Genomic DNA, 26791 nt, shown 5'->3' with positions numbered 1-26791 from the left:
TGTTTCTTGAAAAATTAATTGGGTCCTACCACACTGATGTAATTTGAAAAATATATAAGCTGATATTTTTATTCAAATTTTGCTAAAAGTTACATAGGAGATAGAGGAGGGAAACTCGGCAGAGAGGAAGCTTCTCAAAGGGAAGAGTGCCTCTGAAACTTCAGAGCTGCAGTTATCTTCTGCATGGGTGGAAACTAGATTCCCCGTGGACAGAAAATGATTTTTCAAAGATTGCAGGCACAGAGCCATTTTTAAAGCTGACAGTTCTTTGATCCAGTGGTTCGACTTGATTTGTCTATGATTAATGTGGATTTTGGTTCTTCGTGCGGATACATCACACACACACACCACACACACACCGCACACACACACACACACACACACACACACACACACACACACACACACAAACACACACAGCTCTGGCACTCATTTTGTACTCCAGCTCGGCTTCCACACTGGGGGACTAAATGAGAGAGAGACACCCACACAAATCTCCTGAAAGCAGCATCTTCTTGCTATAGGAAGCAAAGTTTGTTTTTCTTCAACTTTCCTGTAGATCACGGAAAGTGAATATCACCCTAAAGGCAAATGCAAGAAAGAAAAACTATTTTGGCAGTATTTTTATTTCAAATACCTTTCCCATCAAAACTTTTTTTTTTCTGTACAGTTACAGAATTGTGTTTCTGTACAGAGTTACAGGCCCTTTATGATGCATTCAAGTGCAATAAATATATTTTTGGGGTTTTTTATGATAAAAAGTCTCATCCAGCAATTGACAAATGGCATCCCCAACTATTTTAAATAACCTTACTGCTGTTCAGCAATTTTGTCAAAAGATAAAATCCAAACTAAGCTCCAGTCTCTTCCACAATGGGCCCTGTGGACACAGAAAATGTCCACTCAATCTAAATCTCTGTGAAAGCAAAATACAAAACCAGGGAGGGGCTCCTTGCATCATAGTTTCTTTTTATTATTTTGTGTTCCTCTGCAGGAACACAAAATAAGGTTTTATTTTCTGAAGGTTTTAGTGACTGGCTCTTCTGGATTCTTACTGACTATATGCCAAAAAATGTAAGAGTAACTATATAAGACATTTATGGGACATACTGATTCCTTCACAGTAGGTTTCCTTAGTAAATGGGGCGTCAGAGTTAAAATGGTCATAAAGACTACCTATGTCTGGATCTAGATATATGGTAAACATCAGTAGTCTTCCAATTGAATTTTAACCTGCCCTTTGGGATGCTGCTGTCTGAGATACTGGACTATGAGTTTGACCTTGTTGAGTAAAAAAATCACAAGAAAATCATATGTGTTTTATTAATTATTGCAAAAGGCTGTTCTAAAGTCTTATGATAATTTGGTTTTATATATTAGAGCATTTTAAAAGGTGAGATGTATTTGTACATCTGACTCTGCTGGAGTCAGGGCCTCCTAAGACATGAATCTCACTTCACATCTCTGATCACTCAACTGATCAAAGCTTCAAGGAATCCTAAGACTTTCTGGGAGTTTTTCTGAAAGCCTTTATGGCAGTGATCTCCAAAGCCTCTTGAGATAGGAAAATATTTGTATAAAGTGCTTTAAGTTGGCCTGTTAGGATCACATCACAGAGGGCTGGCTACAGTTTAACTGTGATGGGAGATGCTCATGTCTTCAGGTGGAGTTTGGTCAGCTGCAGGTATTGGCTAGATTAGGTATTGTTTTGGCAAAATCTCCCAAACAAATAGGAGACATCGTTTTTCAAACAGAATCGCAGTGGGGGGAAAAAATCACTGCAGTCTTTGACTAATCAAAAATAATTGCTCTTTTAAACTTTGTCAAAGCAATACATTATGGCATTATGATTTAAATAATTTAGGTCAAACCAAAGAATTAAATAGGATATGACAATAATTTGACAGAGTAATTCAACCTTCAAGTTCATGAAAATAAGATTCCACAATTTTTTCAATGAAGACAGAATGTCTGCTTGGCCATCATTTTGCATCTATTCTGAGTGATCGTTATTCTCCTGGTACTCCAGTACACCAGAGGTGACATGGTGTCACATCCTGAAAGTCTCTAATGCTATACCTCCATCTTCCCTTCACACTTCACTGTCAGAGCCATTGCCAGGAAAACATCAAATCTCCTAATGCATTAATTAGTTGAGGCTTTATTGATTTAGTTGTCTTTATTGCTGTTGTGGAAGTGTTGGACTAAAACACATTTTGATGGGTCCAAAGGTTCACTTTTTCAAGCTTGACCATCAAATGCAACACTCAGCAACTGACAAGATAAATAAAGGAGACACTTGAGCAAAACAAGGAAACATTTTTCTCTTTTTTTCGCCTTATAGATGTGATGTGATGGGATAGTTGGCCTAGATAAAGCTATCTCCTGTGGCAAATGCTGAAATTAATTCCATACCGCTTCGGCCTCTTTGTCCCAGTCGACAGGCTCGTACAGGAGAAGAAAGAATGGGGCCATCTTGACAGAGCTCCAAAGAGCAGTAAGCCAATTAACAGTAAACCAGCACTTTAATGATACTGGAAGGAATTGTTAGGGGTTTACAATTATGCAGAGTTTCTGAGTATTTATGTGTTGTGAGCAGCTCAGGGTGCTGTAAGGCAAAAAAGCAAAGGGGATCAGAAGAGGCTCTGTAACTCCAACCAGCTGCCGCACGCCCACCAAACGGAAAAGAAAACTGAGCTTTGGGGTGAGATTTGTTGTCTCACATTATGACTTAATCAAATTCATCAAAGGGGAAGCAAGTAGACAGCAAGGTATTGAATGAATTACAAGATAATTGCCGAGGCTTTTAGATGTGGCAAGGTGCAATGCACTGACTTGCATATGGAAAACAGGAAGACAAGTAGGAATATCGGGAGAACAAATTGTTGGTAATTTGGTGAAACTCCTCACAACAGCAGTCAAATTGCTTATGGAAAAGACAAGTTGTTCTAGCTGCAATTCAATTAACCATAAAATTGTGCAAATGGAAACTACACCAGTAAGCTGAGTGGAAGCACGCAAGTTCCCAAAAGAATTTTGCTAAAAGTCGATGCCCTACATTAGGTGGTTTTTCAGCCATATCAATTTTTTTAATTTTTTTGTAAAACACTCAATGGTGTCCTTGGACATTTCACAGCTAGCTCCATCAGAGGTTTCACATCATTGCACAGTTCATCAAAAGTTTGTCATTTGAAAGTGTTGAATCCATAATAGCTCTTCTGTAAAAATGTTGTAGACAAATTCCTTAAAAGGCTTTATACAGAACTACATCCATGTAGAAAGGGCTTGTTTCCATAGTCATTCTAATGCCTTGAGTCTACCTTCAGTATTATTACCACAGCAAAGTGTTCGTGGGTCTGTAAATCAAAAAACTGCAGCTAATGCAATATGTAACTGCTTGCATTCTCATTAAAGCTAGAACATTTGAGGACATCCCACTTGTTTAAAGTTCTTACACTGTCTCCCCATATTTCAGAGAATAAACTTTAAGATATGTTTTTAATTTACAAATTACTCAATGGCTGAGCACCAAAATACATAAGATTAGTTGTTTTTGTGTCATTCAGAACACTCAGGTCTTCTGGTTCAAGTCTCTACTGCATCTCTAGACTAAGATCTAAACACACTAAAGTTTTTAAACTCCAGTAATCTGGAACAAACTGCCAGAAAACTGAATGAATGACGACCCTCTGAATTCTTTAAGTCAAGGCTACTTAGAGTTTTCTAAAAATAACTGAAAGACTCAAATCTTTCTATCTTCTTTAATTTAGGGAAATCTATTTTCTTTAATTTAGGTGTAAAAATGAACCCCAGCCTAAAATTTGACTCCCATGTCCCCACTGTGGTTCTGCCCTCTTTCTTTTAGATGAGTTCCCTATCAAACATTTAGCCCCTACCTTCCAGGCGCTACGTAAAAGTTCCTCACAGGGATGTACAAGACTTGATTTATGCTAACAGCAATTTTTCAAACAAGTTTATCCGCATGATAAACTTGTTTTATGATCTAAAACGTTTGTGTTCAACCAAAAAAAGCAAAAACATATAAATCAAAATTGATTTTAAAGAAAAATTTAAACCAATTTGTGAATTATTTGAAGTAAAGCATCAGAAGCACCAAGTTTCATCAAAGTGATCGTATGAGCAGAAAATAAATTGACAACTGTGAAGGGACTGACTTGGGAATTGACTTTGCTTCAGTTATTGCTTTAATCTCAGGATCATATCTTTAAAACTCCAGATAATTTCTAAAGCAGATTAAATCACTGAAATGATTTCTGTGAAACATTTTGTAATGTGAAGCAGTATTATATTCCAGAACATTTTTTTTCCCTCTTTATTTAAAATCTATTCTTGTGGAAAAATTAACTTCTACTGCCTATCACTTTTCTTATTATGATGGTTCAAAAACAATTCCTTGCTAAAATATTTACACCCTTGCATTTTTCTTTTCTTTTTTTTACAATTACTTGCAGCACCACCATGCAAAAGGTGGTGATGTGAGCAAAGTTTAAATAGTTTGCCAATCTATCTACAATGATGTTTTTGTTACTTAGGAACAGCTCAGGCTTTACAAATAGTTTTACACTGTCAGCAGAAGGATCCCCAAATCATCAACTGGTTTCAGACAGACAGACCTGCAACAGACAGTAAATCTGGAAATCCTGCTAAGGGTCCTGTATATCTACCCCCTCCCAACCTGTCATGGTCTGGATCTGGGATTATGGCTGTGACATTGGTGCATAAAGGGTGGAGGGTTTCACACACCTCATTATAGAGAAAGCAGGATAAGACAAGAAAATCACTGACATGTCTGAGCTAGTTGAGGTCACATGTCAGGGTGAAACCCCAATGTTGATTTTTTATTTTTCGTCTCAATCGATTGATTGTTATTCAGGAGAAGGAAAGCGGATGTTTTTTCACAATGGTTTGAACTCATTAAAAAAAAAGTTGGAAACTGTTCATAAACACAGTTATTCCAATGTCATGCCATTGGGATTTGAAGAGGTCTGGTCAAATGATGAGTCCAAAGTGGTACCAGGCAGGCTGGCGACAGCAATAAGTAGTACTGGGAGACCACAACAAGAGCATTAATGACAAAACTGCTCGTATTGGTTCCAGGGCAAGCATTCTTTGACAGCTCTCCTCGAGGAATTCTCTGGTTACAACAAGCAGATTTCAATGGCAGTGATGCAATTTCCAGTCTTCGCCACATCAGTGTGTTTGTCCTCTCTAAAACATCACCATGAAAGCATAAAATCAAAGCTATCAGTGAGAAAGACTATATATATATAGTCTTTCTCACTGATAGCTTTGATTTTCAGTCAAATCAAAGCTATAATATGAAGTAATTTAGAAAAATGTAAAAAGATTAAAAGCCAAACGTTTCAAGAGTACGTGCAATATAATTAGCATATGGGTCAACAACCAAATATTCCTCCAGAGACCACAAAAGAACATTGTTAGTTGATTTTAAAACCAACATATGGACGCTTTGACAAACAAAACAGGAAAATATGCCTGTATTTAAATAGCTTATTAAAAGTGAAACATGACTACAGAGATCTGAAGAGCTTTTTAAGAATGTGTTTCATCGTAGTTTAAACAATTGCTCAATTTCAAGTTGTGTATGTTGTTAGCTGCATGCTAAAATGTTTAGCCCTCCTTGTAATCCACCAAAGGAATATGAAAAATATGTTGTGTTATTTTAAGATGATTGTGCTCACAAACATTTAGTCACGCCCTGTGTTTTGAAAAAGTGTATTCAGATTCAGCGGAGCATCCACAAAGTAGATCCTGCCCTACCCTTGCCAAGGAACAATAACAACATATGAGAACCTGACAGCGGTTAATACGGTAATTAGATTTGACCTTGCTAGCCTTGGGCGTCCAGAGATTGTGTGCTTTGAACGAATCTGCATGTAGAAAAACATCTGCAGGTATTTGATCTCTTTTGTATTTGAAGTTACATAAGTCAATCCCGCACAAAACCGCTGGTTCTTTCAGAAGGAGGATTAGATTTGAAAGCTATGTCAGCACATACTGTCAACTCCACGTCTACTGTCTTGGATTAATGCTTGTCCTTCTCACTGGATTAGGATTAAGTTTTTCACAATGGTTAATGAAAGATTACTGGACAAGGTAAGAGGCTAATGAATTTAACACATCTGAAACAAACCAAAGTGAGAAACAGATTGTTTTTGTCTTTTTGATTAGATTAATCCAATGACTTAAGATTTAGAGTGATGGCTGTGTTGTTTCTGCAATTTGTGAAATTGTACAGTATTAAACTTTTAGAGCTGAATTAAACTTTGAACATTGAATCTTAAGTCAACAAAGAAAACAACATTTAGAAAACAGTGTTGTACCTTCTGCAACACTAACTTTAATTTTAACCAGAAATAAATTCTTCTAGGTAGTGAGAGGTTTTTTTCCTAATTGCAGCAGAGTTAACTGTTCAATTGAATGAATAGAACTATAAATGGATGGCTGACTGACCAGCACCATAAAGTTCCAGAAACAGGATATAAACAATATTCCAAACTTTGGATATCTCGACTACACTTTGGTCCATCATCAACCAATGACTGATCAGTTACAAGACTGCAAAGACATAAAGCCTCACCTAAACTGACAGTAATCAGACTGATGAAGCTTGTGAGATTCATGTGGGATGACTTAACATCTGTGCACACTCCAAAATGATCAGGAGCCCTCAGTATGCAGTGATCTAATTAGCGTACATAACAAACATGCACAAGATGTAGAGAAAACACACCAAATATTTTGGAGAAGCTGGATACATATGCAGCTTCTCCAAAATTATAAGGCACTGCACATAATGACAGAAAAAAAATTCTATTAAAATCCTAATGAGAGCAGTTTTTTTTCTGTTTCCCCACAATTCTGCACCGCTGTTCTTTGAACCAAGCACTCTGTTGAGTGTCAGAGATTTTATATCCCTTCACTTTTATTCAAAACCTTCATCTCCGACTGTATAGCTGAAAAGATGTTTAAAGCGACTTCATTTTCCAGGCTGCTAGATGTGTATTTTCCTTATCTTCCAAGCCTTCAAACATAAGGAACCTCCCTTACAACAGCCTGAAGGGATGTATGCTAACATTGATTTCCCAGTTGGGAGCCTAGCAATTACAGCACACCTCCTCCATCCATTTAATTGCAAAGGGAGATGCTTCCTGGGTGATCAGACAGCCTGCCTGACACCAGGGGGCTGGTTTCATCACCTTTGGCAGTCTCAGGTAAATGAAGGTGTTTCGAATGGCAGTTAAATAAAGATTGTTAACAGAGAAAAGCTGATTCATATCTCCTTATAGCATCGGCTCTTCACGATGGAAAGCACTTGCTCAAAGCAAGCCTCAGAAAACGCAAGACTCCTTCATAAAAAATGTCAGAGTATATTACAAGAAAAAAATAGTTGTGAGATCAAAGCGAATACTATGCTTGTTCTTAGAGGTTATTAATGTTAAAGGACATGGCTGACACAATGTTTTGTGCAAAGTTAAGTGTCACCAAGAGGCATAAAGTGTTTAGTGATATCTCCTTGCTCTACAGAAGGGAAACCTGACACTTTTATTGTTTGTTGGGGTCATGGCAACAACATCCTTTCAGTGGCAGCAGTGGGAGGCTGAAACAGCTAAAAAGTAGTTAAAAGCACTCTGCTAATTAGCAAAATAATGTGCAAGATGGTAAATTAGACACAGCAGTCTGCTTTTCCCTGCAGGGATCCAGCAATGTAAACAGGTATTAAGAGGATAGCCCATTAGCAACACAGCAAATTTAACAAAGATCCTGTTTTGAAACATCACACATAAAAACATGACAAAGTATACTGGCAAAACAGATTTATTTTCTGCTTTATAAAACCCACATGACTGCAGATTTGTGTCAAGATCTCTTTTGAAACTGTTTGATTTCAGTGTTTGTGTTGCAAATCAGCCCATACAACAAAAATAGTGTCTGTCCCACATGGCTGCAGATTATGAATAGTGAATACTGGCTGATGCCAAAAAAATGCTCACAAAAGCATGTCAATAGAGGCTGAATAAAACTCAACCATAAAACCAAAGTTAACAGAGAAACCTCAGAAGTAACAGGGCATATATTAAATCCTGTCAGGTGTCACCGAAGGTTGAGAAAGAGATGCTTATGTTTTATGGGAACAGTGCATAATTAACACACTGCAGTAAAAAAAAAGCTGCACAGAGCAATCAATCACAGCAGTTTCAGTCCAGATCAATACATGTAACTGAGCCGTATGGCTTTTCTCATAAAATAATCTTGTGTTTAGCCATTATGAAAACTGAGGAGCAATTTTATGAAAAACTGATAATAATATCCCCCATGGTGTTGTGCCTGATCTCCCTTTTGGATAAATATAATAAAATAATAAAGTAAAAAAATCTTCTGTCACATAAAATTTTATATCAACTTGACTTTGGCTTAAGGCTAAACCAAAAGCATTGTGCTACTGATAGACAGATGTTATATTGAGACACTCAAGATCAAGGAGATGCCATCACTCAGCCCTAATTGACGTGATGAGGACCTATTACTGTATTGATCCACCTGGCGAGTTGCACAGGATCAGCTGAGGTCTATATCGACCCACCTAAGTGGGTACACAGTCCTCTGAGGGTCAGGCTAATGTTAAGGGGATATTACCAGTTTGTTGGGGAGCTGAATCCTAATCTGATTAGGGTGAAAGAAAGGGCAAAAGACTTTTAGGTTAAAAATACCATAAAATACCTGTGCTTCTGGAAAAAAAAAACACCTCATGGGACTTGAGGACACAGATAATCTGATCAGGCAGCTTTGTGACTTAATATCTTAACAATAAATTATTATAAAATAGACTTCTGAAATTTTTACACACAACTAAATACTGTACATACACTGTATCACAATATGTCCTGAATGATTATTTAAAAAACACAAAGAACCTGCATTAGTCTGCCATATGTTATTTAATCCCAACCAAAGTCTTGGCCAGTCATCTTGTAAAACTTCCTATTGAAGGGTTTATAGAAATCCCTTAAAGTCTGCACAACCTCCGGATCAATATTCGGATGGGTCCTGCCTTTGGTTTTTCCCAGGCAGTGTGGCTTGGTGTTCACCTCTGGTCTTTTAAGGCAAGGAAATCCTTTTGTTGGGTTAAAGTGGAAATACTTCTCCGTGACCACTCTTCGAAGTCTAAGGAAGTCCTGAACACGGTCCATCTCACCCGCAGGGTCGGTAATGAGACGCTCTCCACTAACAAACAGCAACTGCTCCATGGGGAAGAATTGGAGCCATCGTTCAAGATGTCTGGCATACATGCCAATCTGAACAGCGCTCCATGTAGTGTCAATCAGACCTGCTGATATGTTCTTGAAAGTGAGGCTCTCAAAGGACGGGATGTCCGGCTTTTTGGAGCGGGTTTGGGTGTAGTCCGAGATGGCTCGGGTGACAGGATTTCGTACAACAACGATCAGTTTGGTGTCTTTAGACATGGAGTAGATCCGAGACGGGACTTCCCTTGTAACGAAGTAGCTGGGGGTCTTTTCCATGGTCAACTGGTCCTCTGACGACTTGGGCATCAGTTCCCTGAAAAAACGAAACAAAGAATGTCAAAGACCTATTCCTTTCAACAAAACTATTCGTGGGTCTTCCTCAACACTATCAACTCATTCAAACAAAGTGCAAAACCAGACAAAGACAAGATTAGCATTGACACAGTCGCTTTGTGTCATGCTTTAAAAATGCTGCCACACCGGAGCTATCATCATCAAGTCAATCATCATCAAGATGACAATTGCTGATGTCATTAGTAGCATTAACAGAGTCTTTGAATGTACATCAAGAGACTGAAAGTGCCAAGAAGAGAAGAAGTCCTGTCAGTCATAAGTGATTCTCTATGAACACAATTTGAAGTTAAAGATGTGTTTGACCTCCACTTATCTCTTCTTATTTATTCTATTTTAAGAGCTAAATTCTGTCTTAAAAGTTGACTATGAAAGACTCCCTACATTTATTAAAACTGACATTAGCCCAACTAAGAAGACAGCATGCTCTTATGATAAACTCTTATGCATTCTCTTCAATTAAGTCTATACATAAAATTGCTTAATCTTTGGTCAAAGACAGCTCATGTTAGTCATAGCTAAAGCATGTTAACTGCAGCCCTGACTGGATAGTGGCTAAAGTGACCCAAAGGGGATTAGGACTAAATCTCACAAGCAAGAGTATTAAAGACTATTGGACTGCCTTCCGGGCAAACTGGGTGGCTGGTAGGTCTCTAGAGAGAAGGATGGGTGGCCTCTGTGCAGAGAGTCAATGATTTGTGAGTAATTCACAAGGGCAAGCAGAAAGAAATTAGCAACACAGGTTGTACAAAGACTAAAACATGTTAGGTATAGGTGCACTGTGCTGGAACAATAAGAGATGATCATTTAGCTTTTTAGTTCCCCCAACCACAAAACTTACTTCCCGCAGGCCTTCATTACAGAATGGTGGTTCACGCTGATTTGATGGATGTTTTATGCTAAGTGCTGTGTGCAGAATATTTAATGGAAAGTTTTGACTTCACAATTATTGGCTACCAACATATCTCACATGTAGGCTTCACAGCAGGCAAAAATATAAATTCTCATACATTACAGTGCTTAACAGTATTCCAAGATGGTGATTGTTACTGCTTGATCTAAATGAAGCAACAGGAAAACTGAGGAGCCATGTCATTAACTTGATTACCATAATTTCCAAACATCTGTTGGTATGCACGCCCTGCGTTTCAATACTCCTCTCCAAAACCAGCAGCTTTTATCTAAAAAATGTATGTGTATGTGGTGGAAAAGTACAGAAAATTGTCTATGTGATTTTGTGGGTAAATTGCATTTTTTATTATTTACCCCTAAACTCAAAGGGATGATGACATGAAATATACCTATTTCATCATATGCACATGGTAAGCTTGAGAGAATATAAAATTTCATTATAAGTTGGATGCAAATATTAAAAATGACATAACGGTGTCAAGGGATTTTGTGATGATGTGGACATGCAGTCATGAATGTCATATCAACCTAAAGGTTTTAAAGATGCATTAACATTGTCTTATTTTGTTCAGGAAACAATCAACTTCTATTATTTTAACACAAATTTTGAGTGTGCAATTTTATATTCATCCTAAATTGCCTCCTTTATGCACAAAGTCAAAGGTACATTTACATGCTGTGGCTCAAATACAAAATTGTTTTCATGTGTGATTTGGGTCAATATCTTGTAGTAACATTTTACAAAAGTTTTACTCCTGGGAGCATGAGACTACAACCACAATGCTGAACAGTTGGTACAGTGTTCCTGTACCAACAGTTACTTCATAAATATGGTCAGGCATTTAATTCTGATGCTGTACATTAGACTGAAATTGTGTGTGGACAGATTACCATTCTATGCAGACAATAGCTATGTTTCCTTCTCCGCAGAGTCTTGGTAACCACTGTTTGTATTAAAAACCCCACAAGCCTAATCAAGGTAACAGGAACAAGTGACACACAACTCTATCAGAACCATTTGCAATTATCTTCTGCCTCTCTTGGAAACACATGTCGCTACAGGCTTTTTCTGAAGCGACAGGGACACTAAAACCTTATAGTCAATGGCATGAACAAAGCATGCGAAGAGTATGAGTACTAATTTTGCTGCAAAACACGACAACATCTCTGACTGGGCAAGCTGGCATAACGATGTTTTGAGATCGGCAATGTGAAAATTGGATAAGAGTTGATTATTGTTATACATAAAAAAAGATTAATTTTCCCAAATAAGCCACATGTCAATTTTTGCACTTTCAAGACAGAGCAAGAGGAATTACCATAAGCTTTGAATGTTTTTTTACCAATGAGAAATATTCTAGACTTGTTGCAAATTAAGATGAAGGCAACAAGAGGGTATTGAGGGCTCTTGAAAAAGGTAGACAAAAGGACTGACAAAAACAGGAGAGAAATGAGAAACAGCAAAAGTAAAGAAAAGATGTTTAGAAACAGGTTTCCCACTAACAAGGAAGCTAAGCTGTTATTTCAGACAATGCCTTTACTTTTTACTTCCTTCCTTTAGACATAACCCTCAAGTTTAGTGTTCCGTTGTCTTTATTTTGGCTCCCAGACATTCAGGTGTGTCCATTTATGAAGAGCTGCTGGAGAGATAAAACGAGTGTTGTTTACATTCCCGTTTATCAGGAAGCAGGTTCAAAGGTAGGAATTTACGACATCAGTGCATGCAGCTTTATGCTTTTGTCAGCTCAATGAAGCACTAATTACCTCAATGAGATCAAAACTGAAATAAGATCAAAACTCCTTTTTGTGCTGGATTCATCTTAACTTACTCTAATTGACATCTGTGTTCCATCTTTTTAGAGACAAAGGGCAACACCATAAAACGCTCCCCTATTATCTCCTGCTATTGCACATTCTTATCCTACCCTGCTGCTCTGTGAAGGGTCGAGCTACTGTTGGAAACGGCTCTCTTCTCAAAGGCAAGTTTAGAAGTGGTGGTATGCAGCCACTTGGAATAATCATACTATTTTACTGTGAGAAAATGCCCAGACTAAGGTTGGGATTACGTCTTTAGGAGTACCATCTTCTGCACACTGCAGCCAGTCTTATCAGGTACTGAAAGGCATCTTCATCACACCTTACTGAAATTACCTTCTTACTGGCATTGAAGTTTTCCAGAACAGCAAAGATAGAGAAGTGTATTTTCTTCCAGCATCTGCTATTACTGCCAGTAGCTAAAGGTCACATGGAAACAAAGACATAAAAAGCAGAAGAAGGAGAACAACGAGTACATAGGTCATCCTGGAAAAAATCTAATTAGAATCCTGGGATTTATTTACTTTTAAATAAATTGTTGTTGCTCTCAAAGAAAATTGAGATAACTATATGTTAAATCATCATAAAGCTTAAAATGTGTGCAAAACTAATGCAAGTTTTGTAATGTAATGTAAACCAACACCTCCACCTCTGCTATTTTGGTACTGAGGTAGAGTATAAAGAGAAACATGGAAAGTTTCTCCATCCTGGTTTTACTTTATTTCTGCCATTTGGTTAATTGTGCAGCATTCAGGCTGAGGAATGAGGCATGTTAATGCTCTACTTTTGAAGTGGATTATATGAAGTCACATTCTCACTAAAATGTAATGACTGTGCTGAGTTTAATGGCTTAAATTTAAAGTGCCACAACTCTAAATTTGCTTTTCACTCATTCCAGTGAAGAATGTGTTTATTTTCTATGACCAGTCAGAAGAGATAACAATAAACACAAAAATCTTGAAATATAAAGCTTTTCTTGCTTGATATGAACATTGATAATGAAATCCAAGATAATAAAGAAATTGCTGTATGCAATACATAACATATATGTCTATTTTATGATTCCACCATCAGCAATTATCTATTTGATTTAAAAAGACACTGATCTTCTATCAAATACTGCTATTTGATAAATAATAGGATTTATCACAAATGGCTTATTATAAAGCCTGTATTTTCTAAAGCCTTCAATTAATTAAATAAATTTAAAGTAAATGTAGCAATATTACATTTACTTTAATATTTACTTTATCATTGGATGTTTATGGAATCCAGCCACAAAAATGATTGTGAAATAATTACCATTTATACATCAAGATCCACCTCCCGCATCTCAAGAAAAAATGTGTCAAAGTCCATGCTCTTAATATTTTCACACGAAATGAGGCAGGTGAGTGGTGTCATTTTCACTCTTTAGATGATTCTTCTTCACCATTACACCAGTCAATCGCTGGTCATCCCTGACTGATTGATTGTTGCATGACTATCAGTGACTAAACTATTTTATCCACAGACTTTCAGAAAACATTTCTCCCATATAACCACAAAAATATACACAACATGTAGATATATATATATTTTTTTTTTTGTCTGGTGCTTGTGTGGCCTTTTTTCTGATGCAGTAGGCAACTGTCCTAAATCCATATCAAAAACCACCATTGGACTACACAGTTTTAATGGTCTGGCAAAAATGTCAAGCTGATGTATTGTTAAGAAAAACAACAGTCTGCAAGTCTTTGTTACTCAGCTGGGGATGACTGAAAACACAAAAGCACTAAAAGTATCACATTGAATCATTTCAGATAGCATTGCTTGGTAATCTGAAAATGCATTACAATTGACTGAAAGACTAGAACAAAAAACCTTTAGCTAAAATTTTAAAGATCTGTATTATACGTCACAGTTTTTCCAAAATGCCTCTTGATGGAACTGTTACAGAGATGAATTGCAGTCTTTGCATGTGCATTTTCAACTTACGGAGTGGTTTGGAACCATTAAGTAATTCCCCAAGGATACATACAGGTCTGTGAAAGGATCAGCTCAGGGCAAAGCAAGGCTTCAAACAAGCACACCAGGGATGGCTTAAGCGAGCTGCCGCTTTCTCAAGATGCACTGACTTTCTGTGCAGTGAGGGAGACAGAAACTACAGACCCATTTTCTCTGAAGACTCCACAAAGGCCTGACATGGAGAAGTGAAGAACTCATGGGGACATAATGGAGAAAGCTTGCTTTGTTTCAGTTTTTTTTTCCAGAGTGCAGCAATAAGTGCAGCAGTTTGACAAATTATTTCAAGACAGAGCCCAAAGGGGTTGAAGCCGCAAATTTCCAGTAAAGTCTTTGAAATCAGAGGGAGAAGTGTTACTTTACCAGAAATGACAATTGAAGATGCACCAATGAGGTTCTTACAGATTTCCCGTTTTCTTAAAGGTCCAATTTGGACCAATTTTCATTCTTATGAGGATTATCAGATGAAAAAGAGAAATTATTCTGAATGATTGTTTTTAGTTGCTATGCATTTTGTGAAAAGGGGAAAAATATTTTTTTAGTCAATCAAGGGAAAACCTGAGTTTTATTTAGTAACATCTAACTGGTGCATCTCTACTGATGATTTGTTTGAACAGTACAAACTAGTGAATCTGAAATCTTATTGTGTGAATTGCTATTTTAAAGCATCTTATCGTCATGCTGTTCCCTATTCTTTTCATGTCATTGTGATGCTGACTTTGAATCAGTTCATCTTAATCTTTTCAGCTAAAATGGTCAACTAAACAAAACTAAAAAAATTCTCCTGGACTACAACTAACCTGCTTTTGGGAAGTCCAGTTCTTCAAACACTGTTTTCTGAAAGTCAACTTTGAGACTAAAAAGCGTTTTTTTTTTTTTTGTTTTGTTTTGTTTTTGGAGGAGCAGGTTCCAATGACTGCTTCTTTTTGACGAACTCCTACTGGGCTTCGTCAAAGGACACTTTCACCCTTCTGAACACATTTGCATACAAAGTGAAGGCAGAGAAAACATGTTTCACACTAATTGTCTACTCCTTTATTGTCAGGGTTAATGCAGTCCTCAGGGGTCCTCCAGCATCCCCTTTTCCTTGAGCACCATAGCAGAGCAGTAAGAAAAGGCTCTGTTTAAATTTACTGCCCTCTATCTGCCACTGGCCTGCACTAAGCTCCCCTGGGGCTCGGAGGAGGATTAGGCCATCTTCTTTTGACACCCTTAGTGAATTTGCAAGAAAGCTTCTCTTTGTTCTTTTTTTGGAGTCTCAAGAGGAAAAACATGATTACAGCAATTAAGTCACATCTACTGTATAAAGCCCAGAGGAGCCTGATCTAAGACTTGGTTCACTAAATGAGTAGTTAATCTGTCCCAAAAAAGATACATAGGAGGAAGTTATCCCATTGATGGAGAAATGGAGGAGGCGCCAGAGGGAGCCGTTCCCACGGCTTTTGGGAGTTGAGTCCTCCACTCCTGTATGAGTAAGCGTGCACAATCGCCTATCTGCTTCTGTTTTTCTTCCAAAGGGTGAAAACATTTTGGAATGTGCATGGCATCCTGCTGTGCGAGGGCCCATCATCTGTGTGGGGCGCCAAGGAGGATGGACATAGAGGGCTGCCAACAGCAGACACAACTCAATCCCGCCGTAGGAGCCGACAAGCCCGGCCAACAGACAGCTCCTCTCCCCAAGAGATTCCTTATCATTAGTCTGGGAGGCAACAAAGTGAAACATGTCAGGGGACAAATCACTGGACATCTTTGTGAGGTTTCCATATTACTAAACAAAGGGGACATAGAACTTCAGAATGAGGGACTCTACCTTAAAGACAGCAAGGAGTTGTTTCTGATAGTTCTTATCTGATGGTTAATTTGTGAGGAATAGAAGACTTCATTTAGAATGCTTTGATTTTAGTGATTTCATAACCTTAGGTAAAAATACTACAACTTTAATGTGTCATTGTATGTTAGTACAAGAGGATTTTATTAAATGTTGTTTTAGATTAATAATACTTTCTACAGTAAACAAAATAAAGTTATTTCAATTATGAAACTTTAGATGTCTACACAATAAGATAGAGCAAAGCCCCAAATTTGTATTTCTATTAAGCCAGTCTCCTGGTGATAAGAGCCACAATAGATGAGGAAGAGGATCCTATGCAGGAAAGACAAAACTCTAAAATTGCTTGTCCTGTTTGGCATCTACAAGTACACTCATATTGTTTGAGAGGTATGACAGACAACAGTAGTGCACCAAGGTCATTGATTCCAAAAAGGTGACAAATGTTTGAATTTAACATATGGCATCTAAAACTACTATGAATATGAAAACAACCGTTAGAAGATGGGTGTTTATACTATGGATGTTTCCAATCTATTCTGGATGCCCAGCCAGCAGGAGTCACTTTTCACACGCCACAAATGTCCAAAACCAGAAATTTGTAAAGGAGCTTAAGTGCGAAGTCCCTTAAACAATGCTTCACTTCCCTCATTGTAACTGTATGGAGCCAGTTTTGAAACAGTGTCCAGATCCTTTGACACTGCCTTTTGATCCCTCAGCTCAGTCACCTGAGACAACTGTGTCTTTGATTACTTTTTAATAACAATGTGCCTTCTCTGGTGTGAGGCCAGACCATTTCTTGGAACAGTTTGTATACATGTTTCATCAACAATTTTCAGAAATATAATTATTTTCACTGAGCTCTTTGCAGCTGGTAAAGGGTCTGCACAGTGAAATGCAGCACAAGGACACCCGTTGCCATGACAGGGACTAAGAATGTTGCATTACAGTGCAGAACATGCAAGCAACTGCAGAGTCCAGAAAATTTTCCTTGGATTAGAGAACTAGAGAAATTACTGAGGTATCATTAATACCCTGTGATTCTTGAATTAAATACAATCAAGAATGACATGTACAACTTCTTTGATTCTCTGATTCTTCTCTCAGTTAGTTACAGGCTAAAGTGCAAGATGGACAGTAAGAAAAAAGAAAAAAAAAAAAAGAAACCTATTGTTGTATCATTTGCTAATTACAAATCTGACTGAATAAATACCACATGTGGTGTTTCTCAAGACTCCATCGGTCCACTTTAATTCACTTTCTAAAACTAAGGTTACTCAAATTTTGTACGGCATAATTTTGTTTACCATTTTATGCTGATGGCTCACTTTTATACTTCTATGTCATCACATGATCACAGACCATTACAGTCATTATAAGTCAGTTTCTCATTGGGTTTGACGAGTTCCTTCCTGAATGTAGAAAAACAGAAGCTACTCTTCTTTTTGTTTTGTTTTTTTCTTTTTTGCTTGCATAACTGGATGGTTAGAAGTCAGTGCTAAATTAGACTCAAAGAGGCTGAAGATTTGAGAAAATGCAAATGCCTTGGTAATCAAACAAGCAGCTGCAGGACATCCAAAATGCAGCTGTCAGAATCCTGACAAGGTAGCATTTCACACTAGTCCTTAAATCACTCCACTGACTCCCTGTTTGTGTCAGAACAACAGAGAAATAGAAGCAAGGAGAGACAGACTTGTATTTCTGTTCCTCGCCACTGGACTCAACTGTCTCAAAACATGGAAGTCCAAAAACATAATCGTTTTCTAGAGCTTATTCATGAAATGCCAAGATTGTCTTTTAAGTTTATTAGCTATATGTCTCGGTTTAATTAACCTATCTTTCTGATCGCGTGATGGTTGGATTTTGCTTTCTTTTTGTGGCCTATTTATTCTAATTTTCTTTACTTCTGCTTCTGTTTTCTTGAATAACGCAACACATCTCTTTCCCTTTAAAGCAGCTCGTGCAGTCACTGAAAACTTGGGTCTGAACTTTATTTAAATAAGTCTAAAGCTAATAACAACATTACTATTAATATGTACCTGTACCACTCCAGTCCCTTGTCGTAGTTGCGGTCGAAGAAGTGCGGCTCTGCTCCCACCGCCCTGATGTCTGGATGCAGCCGCAGAAACTCCAGCAGCGCCCGGGTCCCTCCCTTCTTCACCCCGATGATAATAGCTTGGGGCAACTTTTTGCTCTCCGTCTCATTAGGAAAGCCTGACATGGCGCTATCGTCCACCGCCTTCGCCTCGCTTCTCACTTCGTTCCACTTCGTGTCCAACTCGTTGTCGTTATTCAGCAGGTCCCTGGACGCTCCCAGAGATGAGTCCCGATTGTCAGCCGCAGCGTCATTCTCGTGTCTCCTCACCGAGCTGTACGTCAGGTTTGGGACTGTGGAGCAGTAGCCAACGCAGCAGTATATCATGTAGACCCAGAGGGACAGCATGATGCAGAAAACAAATAGTTTATTCCTCACGTGGGATGATGGCACAACATGTAAGCTGTGTAAAAATGGACTATATTCCATAGGAACTCCGTGGAAAAGTTAAACTCCAGCTTTAAGGCATCTTGATGTCGCAGCCCCGCTCCTTTGACGCGGTTGAAATCCTGCACGATATTTTGTCCAATCACAATTTGCGCTCAAAATGGAAAGACAATTGGGGGAAAACGGGTGGTTGATGCGCCGTTTTCTTTAAACATGCGCCGAAAATATACACGGGTTTTTTTTTTCCTTTACTTTTTTCCCTTCTAAATACGCGAAAGCAAACATTCAGGATCTCACCAGTTGAGCGGCACCCTGCGCGCAAAGGAGTTTATCTCTCATCACTTGTTCTCAACGTTATGAGCGCTCAACCCGGGAGGCACTAATTATCAGCTGCGTCAAATGTGAGAGAACGAGACGTAAAATTGTTTCCTGCGCGACCTATCAAAATAAAAGCACCCCAACATGAGCTCTAACAATTAATTAAAAATAATTCTTTGAAAAACAATGCATTCCAACAGTTATGTGATTCAGGGACTCATTCAACTATGTCTTTAATGTTATAATTAAAGTGATGAATTAAATAATCTAAAAAAAATCTATAACAAATACTTTTTTAAATGACACCATAATAATACTATAATAATAATGCTAGCACCATATGCTGAATAAGTTTATTCAACTTTTAGAGTTCGAATTTATGTGCAAAAAGTTCAATGATTAGACTTATTTTATTTTGAAAGATGAATGTTAATCTTTACTTCTGCCTTTCTGTCTTTGCCTAATTATATCCGCTTGAAGCAAAGACAAATGGCAGCAGCTCAATAGTGAGTACTGGATTTTAACATATAATGTCACGATGCATACAGGATTACAAAGTTAATCTAAGTAAAGTAAAACAAGAATTTCCATTTATTGTTTTTATCTTCTTCACTTTTCAAATAAAAATATTGAACTTACACAGGACAGACTGTTGCTTCTGCTAAATCCTCTTCAAAGTTTTGATGTTGGATGGGGTATACAAAGTATAGCTGAAAGTATTGTTTATAACACGATATTGATTATATATTATTCTTTAAAGCTAATTATCAAAATTATTTTAAAAAATGTCAGGATTTCTCTGTCTTCATGGAGTGAGCTAAAGTTCATTTTCACCTCGTATGCAGTTGTTACTTATAGGTATTTATACCATTTGTCTTATTTCATTTTTTATATTTGTGTTTAATTTCACATTTTCAATATTTTTTTTCACCTCACCTTCATGATGCATTTGAAAACCCATTACTGTTGGCTGCTTATGAAAAACATGTAGTAAACAAGTAAATTATAGACTATTTGAAACACCTTCCACAATGAATATTATCCCAATGCTTATCACTGTCTGTTGATAACAAGATTATGTTTCTACAAAGACCTGAGGTTAATTGGAATATAATGATCTGATACCTGCTGAGAGCAACGTGACACAGTGAAAAGGTGCCATGCACCAGCTGTTTGGGAACGTCACGCAGCATAGGACGATGACTGTTTGACTGGGTCAGAGGGAACTGGGCACGACGTTATGGGACACTGCTCTCGTAATTTTCCCAAATGTGGACACGCAGTTCAACAAAAACAAGCGTTATCAGCTGATTACCAGGTATCTACAAAAGTTTATCATTTACCCATAGAGGCTGTGGACTTGCAATTTACAGCTAAGTTGAGAATGTTCTCTTTGAATTTTCTTCAGATGACACCAGAAATGTTTGGCGGGTGCATTTATGTTAACACCTCCTTTTGGAGCAGGGTCAAAGGCCTTCGGTCCCTCTGCACCCCTGAGCTGACAGAGGATTAGCAGGATTACCCCAGAGCTGCCATGTCACTCACAGTTCCACCAGAAACCACCCTGCCCCCTCCTTCTAAGTCTCTTATCACATCTATGTCAGACGTTGCTATATATGACATACTACTGTGTGTGAGAGAGTGTGTGTGTGTGTGTGTCTTTTGTAAGTCTAATAGTTGCTTTTAGGCAATGCATGAACACAGATAACTTGCAAAGAGAAAAGCCTGCATCTACGGATTTGTAAGACCCAGAGAACTTTTTAAAGGGACATTTCTACCCTGCACACAAATTGTATTTGTTTCCACTATTACATTTTAATTGCCGAAGTTGTATTACATGATCGAGTCCAAAGAATTACTTCACCCACTGAGATTTTTCAGTCAGCACAATCTTGGTTCTTAACTCTTTCTTTCAAATTAACCTCAAAATAAAAGAAAAAGACTAGAAAATCCAACAAAAAGACTAAGAAAATTTAATTTGTTTTAGTGAATGGAGATGTAATTTTGTCATAATATACAAAACAGTTAGTATTCAATGCAAACTCAGACTAAAACACTTAGCCCAGAGAACTGACAAGATTTGCCACAATCTATTGTGTTTAATAGTTCTAATAGTGAAATCATTAACAGATAGCAACAAATGGACTCATCTTTCGGAAGGTTTCTTTCCTACTAATATGAGACCCATTGAGCAATTTTTCAAAGATGTGTGATTAAAAAGAAAGCAGTGTTTAAATGTTATACACACAAACACAAAAATGGTATTGCCATGACACGTACCAGAATTTTATTTGTAAAAACGATTGAACATTATTGAGTATAACACATTTCACTTTTTTTTTTTTTTTTGACCCATTATAGAAATTTCCATGAGAATACATTTAAATTTTTGGTTAGTATTTATCAAACTGTGGCAGCATTCCAATCCAAGGTAATTTTCCCTTAAAAAAGTACTTTAGTTTAATAAATTATGTTTTTTTTCTAGAATATGTTCTAGAAAATATAAACGATAATTAGGAAATATTTAGGTTGCTTACTTAGAACTGACATGCCACCTAAACATTTCACAGTGTCTACAAACCAATTACACTATTTTGGGTGCATTGCTTCATACACCAGGCTTTTGTTTTCAGGTGAGAACATAATTGACCCAAAGCAGAAAAAACTCCAAGACGTTTATGAACACACAAGCCTCATATGAAGAGGCACACCCTAAGAGTTTCTGTAAGGTGTGCCTTCACTTATTTGTTTCACCAATCGTGAGCGTCAGGCCTCTGCGTCATCACACAAGGGCTGAAGAGAAGCCAACACTAGAGGAAGTGCTTGACTTTGACTGAGATTACACACACCGAAATTACACACACTGAACCCTTTCAACATGCAGCACCTCGGGATCCTAAACAGATGACATAAACAGCACTTAGCTCATACATAAAAGCCAGACAGTCAAATAAAGGCCCTGGAGCTGGATACTCTGATCCTATTGTCGTAGACGCTAGTGCGCGTTGTCTGCTGTACTAAGTAACATAATAACCTCAACCTTTTGTGTTAGCCAATTCACAACTTGAGTATTCTGATGCAAGTTGCATTAAAATATTTAGGAATGTTGGTGTGAACTGCTTGCACAAGGATGTTTACTCGTACCTGATCTTTCTTCACACCTTTTCTCATCATTATGCATTCCACATTAAATTCTCAGCACTCCAGCAGTTCCGTGAATAAAACGGAAGGCAGGTGGAAATGAAAGCCATCTGTGTTCCTGTGAGCTGCTGCGTGAGCAGTTAAGATATGCTGTAACTTCTGTCTAGAACATATAGTCAAATATGCAAACAAGCATAAACAGTCCTCATGCTGCACTGCAGCAGAGCCCTTCAGATGTAGGAGATCAGAACCAGTTAAAGAGGTAAAGAGGATGGATGATCTCATCCTGTACTCTGTCACAGAAAGACTAAACAAATGCAAACAACAGCAGGGACTGAGCCTGACACATGCAAAGCCTTGCGTGTGTGATGACAGGGTTATTAGGTGAGCTGAGAGACAGATCAACGCTGTTCTGTCTACATTAGCCCTCCATCAAGGTTGAGCTCCAGCTAAAGCCATTTAAGATGCCTATAAATGCTCCAGAGCCCTGCTGCAGACCATTTTATCTTCTCTCAAGGAATGAATGTAGCCTGAGCGGATTTCCTTACTTGATCCTTTGGAAAAAGTCTTATCCCTCTGCATATCGACAAAGCCATTTGGCAGGTTAGAAAGCTCAAAGTGGCTTATTTTCTGGCTTTGCTAAATCTTACACAATGTTTATGCTCTCAACTCTTTTACAGGTTACTGGAAGAAGCATTCATTTGGGGATGATGATTTGCATCGTGATCTGGCACAGTGTTGTTTGGCTATAATGTACTCTTCCAAACAAATGAAAACATGTGTTGCATAAAACTCAGATTTTGCCTGCTGACAAACATTTACAAAACGACATATTTTTCTGGGGTTTGGGGGGGTTTTCCCCCTGGTTGCTCACCAAATTAGTTTCATGAGTAGCTTGTGTACTCTTGATGTGTTTGTTTGAAGCTCATTTTTGCAGCATCCAGATGGTTCACAGGTTCACTCTCAAGGTTGGAGTGTCTGTTATGCTGCAACTTTATCACCCCATTATCATGTCTATTTTAGATTAAATTGGACACTTCTGCCTATAAAAAGTGAGAAAAACAACAATGGCCTCTCTCAACAGTTTTATGAGACTAACTGAAATACTTTGAAGGGAGTTATTTACTTTCTGTATATTTTTTATTTTATTTCTGTTCTGTCTGAACTGTGCCTTGCAAAAGTATCCATAACTCAGGAAATTAACTTTTTTTTTTCTGATGTCGCTCATGAAAGTTTTATTGCTTTGCAGTAGAACCAACAAAATTAGTGACTAATGGTGAAGTAGAAAGACGAGGATATACGGCTTTAACAGATTAACATTGTTTTTGTTCTACACATAAAATGTGTAAATTCATGTTGGATCACCTTCTACTCTGATTACAGTAACAAGTATTTATATTTATGTCTGTACCACATTTGTGAATTTTGGAACAGCATCACCAGAGCATGATGTAAAGACTGTGATTATTATAAAGGATGTGTTCAAGCTGAAGCAGGTAACTTTTATAAAGAAGAAAAAAAATATGTCCTTTACAACTTTTCTAAAACTGTCACTATGTCGTGAAGCAGATTGAGCTCCTCTGTTGTCTTCCTGTGGTTCTGATATCGTCTGCAGAAACAAACCGATTCAGAAACAACCAGAGCCAGAAAGAGGGTTTAACCTGCTGACAGCCATAAAAAAACATGCAATAATTTTAATGTTATCTTTCATTACTGTGTGGCAGAAATACAACAAAGCCTAATATACAGTAGTGTGATCCAGAAATAATCATTTGATCTTTATCCTAAGCCGGTATTTATTTCACAGCAGAAAAACTCAGCAGATCAGCAGTATACTGAGCTCAGGACTGAAAACAGGAATGTGGCCAAGAAAAATTTCCCACTGCAGCATGTCTGGGTGGAGGAACTTAAGGAGATGCATCTTTCGGCACATTCCCACCGTTTCTCCTTCCTGGTGCTTTTGTTTCAACATTCTTCTCGTGCTTCATCCCTCATTCCTCTTTTTCCATCTGTCCAGATTAGAAGACCTTGAGAAAACTTGGTCAAACGCTCCTGTATCTAAAGTTTCTTCATGCGTAGCGCCCAGTTCAAAATCTCAAGGTGCTGAGCAGCAGCCATTGTCCAACTCCATGCTGCTCAGAGCAGCATAATGGGAGCATTGGCAGACTTTAGACTGGAACAGGGTCCCTCTCGTCTGGGCTAAAGTGAGGAGACTGCATGTTCCCAGAGTCTCAGGGGTCCTGCGTCATGAAAGGAAGATTCTGACAAGGTCAATCAGGGGAAGTCCAAGCAAATGTGATCATCATATCCAGTTGCAACTTTATAACTGGGATGTGTCAAAAAAAAAAAAAAAACAGCATGAAGCCTAAAATACTAAATATACACATCCACAGGAGAATACAGCTAAACCCCTATATTTTCACACACTCTATAAATAGACATATTTTTCACTATCTGACATTGAATCAGATTAAATATTTCCAATTGTAGGTGAGTTAGCTGAAGCCAGAATATTAATAAAAGTCAGAAACATGAAATGTTCAATTTGATTTAATTTCCGAAAGTTAGAGAAAAACATGTTGTGTTTTTTACACTGTCTGTAAATATCTGTGAAGCTGTTCAGTATGTCAGAGTGAATGTAATGCAATAGAGTGTCAAATGTATCAAATAATTGCACCAGTGTGGCCTTATTCAACAGTCTTTGTAATCTCAGAGTTGCAAAGCAATTATCCCAAAACTCAGTATGCATGCAATCACAGACTTCAAGACATTTCTTAGTTGTCCACTTAAATAAATCAGAAATTACTCCCAGGACATGAAACAGATCCTTGAATAGCACTGATAACAAAAACACAAAGAAGAATCTACGTTTAATTCCATTTCAGTCACGTAGTTGTCCTATCTGTTGATTGTGCTTTCTGCACAGGGCCCGCGCAGCTGAAATGACGCAAAGCTGGTTTGTGGGCAAATCGTCAACCCCCTGAGGAGGAAACAAGACAAACACGATAAGAGGCTGTCTGTAAAATTACAGACTTCAGGCAGCTCTTAATGGAGTTCAGCTCAGGGTTGAGAAAAATAAGGTCAGTCCATCACTTAGCTCTTCCACGGAGGATGATGCCTCCCGCATTCCAGCACAGGAGAAAAGGCTGATTATTAGGCTCTGTGTTTGCAAAAACAAATCCATAAAAGACCAGTTCATCCTTACTGGAATTTATGTCCAGAAAAACATTAGTTTTCATAGTGATACACTGCGGCAGACTCAGCAAAGCATGGGGAAACTCTTTGACGTCAATAAAAACAACATTGGAGTCACTGGATTTTTGAATAAATCACTACTTTATGAATTTTACATGAAGTTTTATCACTTAAAACCCAGCATCTAAGCTGTATGACACAACCATTGCTAGTATATGGCACAAAAAGGATTCCCCACAGATGTCATGAGTTAAGTTTTGATAATAATCAGTTTGTGGACTTTTTAACTGTCCTTTTGGCAGAACTGTCTCTTATTGCTCAAGGATCAGACTGTAACAAATGAAAGAACATACAGCCTTAAAAGTCTGTGCAAGAAAACACAGTTTTTCCTTTTTCCTTTTCTTGATAGTTTACAAGCGACCAAAAGCATGCAGGCAACATCTTGAGTGTAAATCTTTCCATTGCAAGTGGCTGCCACCACATCATGGAGCTGTCTGGTCCCTCAGGTTGCTTAGCTTGCATCATAAATTCTTAAGCATCTGAGGTCAATCTGCCTTTCAGATCTATGAAATGCCAAGGCTGCCTCAAGGCCGTAGTTTCCAAATGTTGGTCTCATATCAAATGTCCGGTGTGTGTGAGTGTGCATGTGTGAGCAATCTGCAGGAAGACATTTCGGTACGAGGATTTGTTTTTTGTTGTTTGTGGACTTACACCTGCAACAATATAAGAATGCAGAGCTAATGAATCCCGTCTTTCGTTTATAGATCTCTAAAATGCTTCAAAACAGAAGTGCATGTTTGTGTGTGAATGTTTCCAATTAATTCAAAGAGTTCCATTTGACCAATCAAAAATTTCTAAAGTCATTAAATTAATAAAACAGTTTGTGTATGTTGGCAAAGATTTGCTGCTGACAGAGGACGCACAAACACTAAAACATCAAAAGAAATGCATGTCCTTACCTGAAACCACTGATAGTCCGACTGCTGACTTTACTAGAGCTATTTGTCATCACTGTGGTATGAACTGAGTGCTAAATTACTTTTTTAAGTCCTCTTTTAGTTAAAGCCAAGATTTTTTTTATTTTGTTTATTTTGTTTACTTTTGTGCAGAAATAACTAATAATAATGGTTCAAACAGAAACAGATTTTGGTGCAATGGTGATAAATCCAAACCTCTTCACCTATTTACTATTATAAAGCCCATCTGCTTCTTCGGTTCAACATAAAACAGTAAAACAAATACTAAATCAACCAGTGCCCTGCATCTCAGTCTAAATTGCAAAAAGGTTTTAACTCAGCACAAATAAAGGAAACCTCCTGGAAATGTTTGAGGGAACTCAATATCAAAGATGGCAGATCTGGGTAAGAGAGATATCATACAAAGTTATAAATATAAAAATTCAAAACTTCTACAAATCTCCATGCATGCATACCCAGATGCAGCTGGCATTTGCTCTGA

At 37.8% G+C, this 26791-nt stretch overlaps 1 protein-coding gene across 1 annotated transcript; it reads right to left on the bottom strand.

Moving 5' to 3' along the window:
- Window positions 1–7844: 7844 nt before the first annotated feature.
- Window positions 7845–19015, bottom strand: hs3st3b1a (heparan sulfate (glucosamine) 3-O-sulfotransferase 3B1a). The gene is made up of 2 exons (XM_055036207.1): window positions 18237–19015; window positions 7845–9600 (listed from the first exon to the last, which is right to left on the bottom strand). The coding sequence occupies exons 1-2, from the start codon at window positions 18719–18721 to the stop codon at window positions 8982–8984; spliced, it is 1104 nt and encodes a 367-aa protein (XP_054892182.1). The 5' UTR covers window positions 18722–19015; the 3' UTR covers window positions 7845–8981.
- Window positions 19016–26791: the final 7776 nt, after the last annotated feature.

This window comes from Poeciliopsis prolifica, unplaced genomic scaffold (genome assembly GCF_027474105.1).
Source record: "Poeciliopsis prolifica strain line A6 unplaced genomic scaffold, Auburn_PproV2 SCAFFOLD010, whole genome shotgun sequence".
NCBI lineage: Eukaryota > Metazoa > Chordata > Actinopteri > Cyprinodontiformes > Poeciliidae > Poeciliopsis > Poeciliopsis prolifica.
The sequence above is the reverse complement of the archived record's forward strand: the minus strand, read 5'-3'. Positions and strand labels throughout refer to the sequence as shown.